Raw genomic sequence first — 7,275 nt, 5'->3', positions numbered from 1 at the left:
GGAGAGGAGTCACTGGCTGGGGCTGTGGAGTGTGGCAGGAGAGGATTCGTCAGCTGGGACTGTGGAGTGTGGCAGGAGAGGAGTCACTGGCTGGGGCTGTGGAATGTGGTAGGAGACGAGTTGTTGGCTGGGGCCATGGGGAGGGTGATGGGGTGAGTTGGGTTTGGGGCTGGCAAGGAGAATTTGCAAATCAATCAGGATTTGGAAACAGGACTGGCAGAGGGAAGGATGGCTGCGGAGAGTAGAGAAAGCCTGAACATAAGGAATTTTAGACTATTTCCCATTGCGATGGCAAACATTGTTTAAGTTTCTAAGTATATTGAAATTAAAAGTGCCATTCTGGGGACGTTGGGAGCCATTGTTTAATTTGTATTGAGGCCGAACGGTATTGTAGTAAAAGATAAGCCTCTTAGGATGGACTTCCAAAAGGAGGCTGAGAGCATTAAGATTAACAGGAGACACCTTTGGGAGAGGTAGACTAAGAGGCTCCAATAGCGAATGGAGGAGGGAGGTAGAGGAAGAAGAGACTGCCTATGACAAGGACGGTGAGAGAGGGCATCCTCTGTCCTGCGGGCTTTGTCTGGAATAGAGGAGGTAGCCACATGTCAGGCATCCCTGAAAAGGAGTAACCGGAGGCCTGGAAGCCGGAAGAAGCCCTTGGCCCGGCGCTGGGTCTTTCGGGAAAGCAGAGACAGTCAAGGGTTCAGGGTAAACGGCAAGAGTCTCTCTTACTTACCCTAGCTGAGGCTCTGATGGTGGATGAGGTTGCCAGCAATGGGGGAGTCTGAGATTCTTGGGTCTAGAAAGAGGTTCAGACTGGGGGGGCTAGACATGGAAGAAAGGAGAGTGGCCAGCACCTACTCCCATCCTGGGTTTCAGCACCAAAATTTTGTTAGTTGCAGGCAGTGAAGGCAGCAGCCTGGCTTAAAGACTGTGGGGGTTATATAGAGAGTTTGCAAGTAGCTGGGTGCTATTCTAAGAAAAACTGCATCTTGGTTCTCAGGGGCTGACATTCTGCTTAACTGGGTCAACATCCTGAGTTCAAGAGCCCGGTGCAACCACATCCTGGAACCTAGGTTCCTGTTTACAAGGCTGGAGGCTGTTTTTGTTAGAAGCTCAGCTTAGCAAGGGAGAACGGGAAAGGCTCTATGGGCTTGCCTTGCTGTGACCCTAATTATTGGAGAGACCAGCTCCCAATACATCAATGTGGGTTTAAGATCTCTCAAAATGATAGAGTGGTCAGTGAAAAAGAAAGAGAGACAAGGAAAATGTTTTCCTTAAAGCTGGGCCCAGGGGAGACACCACATAATGCTGCTCCATGGATGTCTGACATTCCCTTGAAAACCTCAGTTTTTTTATTGTGCTCCTTCAATAGGGGTGGGAGAGCGAGGTTAAGCAAAGTTTCAGTGATAATTATACAGAAAGAATACATTTGCAAAAACTGGTGCACAAAAATCACAATGTGGTATTGTAAAAGCAGAACGGTGTAAAGATAACTTTCTGTGTGTCAGCATAGAAATCATACAACGTAGCAAGAATATAGGTTAAACATAAACTCATGATTATCAGCAAAAACATATTGGGCTCACAGCTACAGGCAGAACAGGATCTGACACAGGACAACCAGCCTGACCACAAAAACCACAAAAGGAGGGGCCTCCATGCAGGCCTGGAGCAGTGGGAGAAGAAAGACTTTTACATCCTTATCTCAACCACAGAGAGATGCCCCTCATGTAGCTGTTTATCGGCTCTCCGTAAGGGTCACATTCCCTTTCCAGGGCCCTAATCAATATGCCTTTCCTGGGAAAGGAAGCTGGGTAATAAGCCTCTCCATTACACATCAGTATGGCGCTGTATATTTTGACGTGGCCTGACTCATCCTGGATTCTGAAAACAATGTAGGGAGAGGAAGGATACTGGAGTGTTTTCTTAACCTCTTGCCACTTTCCACCGTGATTGCTCAAGTACATGCAAAATTCATATTTCCTTCTGCCCGTTTGATGTTCCTTTTTTAGTCTGTGTATATTAATCACCCCTAAAGCACCAGGATCCTCTCTCAAACTTTAAGATGAGACATCATTAACAGACACAGTGAATCCCCAGATTTTCCTAATAGTTGGGCACCAAGTTTCTGCATTTAAGGATCTTGCAACATAGCCCAGTTCTGCAATTATATACTTTCTATTTTTGTTTTCCTAGGTTCTCTGCTATTTCAAGAGTATCCCTGTGGTAAGTGTATTGATATTGATAACATTTACATCACCTTTTTATTTTGCTAGATTATTTACTGGGCAACCTATCACATACATTTAAAACACTGGTATGTTATATATGTATGGAAAGAGAGAACTGGAGTCTCGCTCTGTTGATCAGGCTGGATTGCAGTGGTGTGATCCTGGCTCACTGCAACCTCTGTCTCCCAGGTTCAAGCCATTCTCCTGCTTCAGCCTCCCAAGTAGCTGGGATTGCAGGGACCCACCATGCTCCACTAATTTTTATATCCTTAGTAGAGACAGTTTTTCACCAAGTTGGCCAAACTGGTCTCAAACTCCTGACCTCAAATGATCCACCAGTCTTGGCCTCCCAGAGTTCTGGGATTATGGGCATAAACCATCGTGCCTAGCCCACGTTGTATTTCTAATCTTCACAACAAGGTTCATTCCCATCTTAGGGTGAGGAAAATGAAGGAAGAATAGCTAATTCCAACGTCATGCAGCTAGTAAGTGGCTACCTGATATTTGAACTCAGACGGTCTCAAAAGTTTTAACATTGTTTTGGCACTTCCAGATTCCCTATCTCGTTTGGAATCATTGCTTCTTTTTACAGACAAGAAACTGAGGCCCAGAAAGACTAAATGAATTTCCTTAATCGTTCACTGACAGTAAACTAGAAAGCCAGGACTCTTGCTCCATAGTGGAACAGTTATGTGAGTAAACATAGCCTTTAGTTAACTTCCATTTCACAAGAAATACATGGGCTAGAACATAAATTCAACAACAACATGAGGAAGTAACCCAGAAGGTCAAAAGTTCTATAGAGACAATTATTGTGTTCTCTTCAACAAATCAATGTTTTTTCTAGAATAAAAGAGCCTTATAAGACATATAAAGGAAACTGAGTATCTCAGTTGAATCTTAGTGTGAAAAAACCAGTATTGTGATTATATAAGAAAAAGTACTTAATTTTTAAAGATAAGAAGTGACCACTAGAGTTTAAATGTCACGATGTCTCTAGCTGTAACATAAATAATCTAGTAAAATAAAAGGATGGTGTAAGGGTAGCCAAAGCCACATTCAGCAACTCACACCTCAAAGCCAAACATGAAAGATGATAGTTTGTGGGACAAGAAGCAGGTTTCTTCAGAGAGCAAGCCAGCTAACTGAGAATATGGTAAACTAGCATCCCAAAGTACCCTCTTAAGTGAGTACAAGATTCGGGCCCTTTATTTGAAAGGCACAGGAAAGAGAAGGAAGTTACAATCAAGAGGTGACCGTTGACTGCAGATGTCTGAGCACCATCACGGGTCAAAGAAGGTCGGGAGTGTCTTTGTCCCCTGATGTTCCAATGGGCCCAAGCTTTGATTTGTTGAAGAGAACAGTAAATTGTCTCTACAGAATGTCGATTTCCTGGGCTGCTTCTATGTGTTGTTGTTTAACTTATGTTCTAGCCCCTGTATTTCTTTCCAAACGGAAGTTACCTAAAGATTATATTTATTCTCCAGGTCACAACACTCCTATAAATCTTTAACAATGCATAGTTGTGTACATACTTTCCCTTTAATCCCAGGGTTAGTTTTTAAAACTACATGACTGCTGTTTTATGCATGTTATCTCACTGCTCTAAAATTAACCTAGCTTCCATAAATAAATAGGTAAAGAGCCCTTGAACAAAAATATAGTTATGTTAGTTCTTTTATTGTTTCACTGTTATATAAGTTGACAAAAAATGAACAATTATTAACTCTATGTGATAGGTATATGGAGGTTCATTATACCACTCTCTTTTTTTCTATAATAAACTCCTCATAATAAAAAATCTGGAAAGTATATTATCTCAGTTTTATGACATTGAGTAAAGTTTAAGCTCCCTGGGTGTTCAAACTTTTTACCAGTTAAATGGATGTATAATACCTATCTCATAGAGTTATAAGAATTACATGAGATAGTTGATGAAAAGCACTTAGAACAGGGTGAAGTGCACCATATGCCTACTCCGTTTGGTTATTGAATGTATCTTTAGAAAGTTATCTTTTTCAAGAGCCTAACATGTGCCAGCCATTGTTGTAGACATTGAGGTACTAAGGACAGACATGGCTGCTGTTGTCAATGGTATTTATCTTTCCAGTGGTATTTATTACTATTGAAGATGTCACTATTTTATTTAAAGTTTGTTTATCTCTTTTTTAGGGAGACATCAGAGGAAAGATAGAAGGAAAATACCTCTTTAAACAAAAATATCTAAAGCAGTAACTAACGTTTCTGAATATCATCCTGGGCAAACTTTCCAGATTTCTTTTTAAAATCTCATTCCAAATTTCTTTCATCAGCTCTTTCCTCACCACTTCCCTGTAATTTTAGCTTCCCTGGCCATCTTCATCTTAAACGGAGACCAGATTTTAACATCAATGTAACTAGAACACCTTTTTGAAATTTCCAACTGAAAATTATTCTGTAAGGTATTTACACCTGCATTTGAATTCCATCTCTGCCATATAGCTCTGGCCTTGGGCAGCTCATCCACCTCTAAGCTATACTTTCCCCATCAGCAAAGTGTAGATATACCTAATTTGCCTGGTATCTATAAGAATTTACAACTAGAGATAAATTTCATAAAGTGTTTAGTGTCATTTTCATAAAGTGCCTGACATGCAGTGTTCTGGAAAAGAGAGCTTTTATTGTTGGGGTGATTATAGTTGGTGAATAAACTATCTATTTGCTAAGGTAACATCTCCAGGGAGAGCAAGGCTGGAGCTCAAGGGGAAAGGTGGGACATAGGACATCAGCTTATCTTTTCCTCTGTACAATTAATGACAGCTTTGAAGATACTACTATAATTTGAAAATTTGAAATTAATGTTTCAGCTGAACTATCCATTCATCTTCCAGCCATCATGACCTATAAGAAGAAGAGATCAAGGGAAGACTCAGTCAATGAAAAACGTAATATGAAAATTGAGCACTATCTTTTTCCGGTATGTCTGTAAATTCTGCTTATATAATACAGTCATCTCTTTGTATCCATGTGGGATTTGATCCAGGAACTCATTGGGTAACAAAATCCATGAAGCCTCAAGTCCTTTATATAACATGGCATAGTATTGCCATATAATGTATCACATGCTACTGTATACTTTAAATTATCTCTAGATTACTTATTTTACCTAATGAAAGGTAAATGCTATTTAAATGTTGGTATACTATATTGCTTATTGAATGATGACAAGAAAAAGTCTATACATGTTTAGTTCAGGCACACTAACTTTTTTTCCCCGAATATTTTCAATCTGTGGTTGGTAGAACCCATAGATACAGAACCCATGGGTACTGAAGCCTGACCGTTTACCAATATTACCTGCTATCCTTGGCATTAGGATTTATAGTTACCCTTGCCAAGAAATTACCTTGTGTGTTGGGAATATTAAATAAGATAAAATCATTCTTACTCATTTTATCCTTTCTATTTTGGGGGTAGCATGGGGAAATGATTTGTAATACAAATCTTAGCTATATCAAAGCAGTCTTTTTTTTTTTTTTTTTTGAGACGGAATTTTGCTCTTGTGGCCCAGGCTGGAGGGCAATGGCACAATCTCGGCTCACCATAACCTCTGCCTCCCAGGTTCAAGCAATTCTCCTGCCACAGCCTACAGAGTAGCTGGGATTATAGGCATGCACCACCACACCTGGGTAATGTTTTGTATTTTTAGTAGAGATGGGTTTTCACCATGTTGGTCAGGTTGGTCCCAAACTCCCGACCTCAGGTGATCTGCCTGCCTTGGCCTCCTAAAGTACTAGGATTATAGGCGTGAGCCACGGCACCCAGCCCAAACAGTCTTTAATAAAAAACTATTATTCCTTGAACAACAACAAAAAAATTCAATACAATATGTTACAGTAAACTATGTAGTAAACCAAAATTAATACTATTTCATAGCATGAAAACATATACCATTCCAAACATGGCTGATCTATTCAATCGTAATTATAACCTACATTTGAATACAGTTTATAAAACAATGTTTTATGTATTTGTTCTTACCATAACCTTGTTAGGCAGTTAGGAAGAATTCTGACAAATCTTCAATTTGTTTATTGGAGGAGAGAGGGAAAGTGAGTCGTTGCTTGAGGCAGGAATGAAGTGAGACTTGGATTTAAGTTTAATGCCATGTAGTTGGGCCTTTTTCTACTGGATTAGGCTCTGTTATCATATCAAACCATTGTATCTTTCCCTGAGTCTAAAATGCTTCTTGAATTTATCATGAAAAAAGGTAGAGGAATGGTAAACATTTGAGTGTGAAGCTTACAATTTCTCCACTTGTTTCCTTTTGTCCTGATTCTGGAAAACTGGAATATCCAAGTATCTAGAAAGTCTAAGGCAAACTTAGTTATATTTTTCTCTGCCCTACTCCATGACAGAGCTAATTATTATATCCTATTCCTCTTCCCCTTTCAGAACGATCTATATTTGCCCAAGAATCATTTAAATAAATAGGAAGTTTATTACAGTACTCCAATGGAGTGCATGACAAAAATGTTTCTGACAGCATTAGGATGAAGGGATGCTCTGTGAGAGTTTATATGTATGCCCAGAGTAAATCTGTATTACCTTAAGTTCCATTTATTCATTTATTTTTGATCTGGAATATTAGTATAAAGAAAGAAAACAAATGTTAATGTATTATGTGCTAGTCACTGTGCTAGGTATTGTCATACAATAATGCTACACTTAATCTTTACAATATTTCTGGCATTGTTATTCCCGTTGGTAGTAAGGGGCATGGCTGGCATATGAACCCATAACTGCTGGTACCCATGCCATGATGAATATGACTTGGGAAAAATGTGTCTTTTAGACATAGGAAACAGACACTCCAATTTTTCATCATGTTTCTTCTATTTGATTGATCCTCTTTATTTAATTCCTCTCACCATCTCTACCGTTTCTTGTGATAATGCCCTGCAAAAATGACAATCATAAATACAAAGTATGTTCATTGCAGCACTGTTTACAATAGCAAAGACCTGGAACCAACCCAAATGCCCATCGACGATAGACTGGA

At 39.6% G+C, this 7,275-nt stretch overlaps 1 protein-coding gene and 1 long non-coding RNA gene across 3 annotated transcripts in view; one reads left to right on the top strand and one right to left on the bottom strand.

The window, feature by feature from the left end:
- Nucleotides 1–7,275, bottom strand: part of LOC116554280 — a 25,206-nt gene that overhangs the window by 4,303 nt on the left and 13,628 nt on the right. The window contains exon 2 of the long non-coding RNA XR_004270147.1: nt 737–2,296. This is a non-coding gene — a long non-coding RNA (uncharacterized LOC116554280). The remainder of the gene's footprint in view (nt 1–736; nt 2,297–7,275) is intronic.
- The window catches only part of LOC116554269 (protein FAM111A-like), a 9,956-nt gene continuing 5,185 nt past the window's right edge, over nt 2,505–7,275 (top strand). The window contains exon 1 of one of the 2 annotated variants that reach the window (XM_032282111.1): nt 2,505–5,194. In XM_032282111.1, the coding sequence (XP_032138002.1) occupies nt 5,110–5,194 (85 nt within the window). In that variant the 5' untranslated portion in view covers nt 2,505–5,109. The remainder of the gene's footprint in view (nt 5,195–7,275) is intronic. The other variant, XM_032282112.1, reaches the window with a different exon arrangement.

The sequence above is a fragment of the Sapajus apella genome, unplaced genomic scaffold (assembly GCF_009761245.1).
Source record: "Sapajus apella isolate SASKATOON/1434 unplaced genomic scaffold, GSC_monkey_1.0 scaffold14, whole genome shotgun sequence".
Taxonomy (NCBI): Eukaryota; Metazoa; Chordata; class Mammalia; order Primates; family Cebidae; genus Sapajus; species Sapajus apella.
Note: the sequence above shows the minus strand (reverse complement) of the source record. Positions and strands in the feature narration are given on the sequence as shown.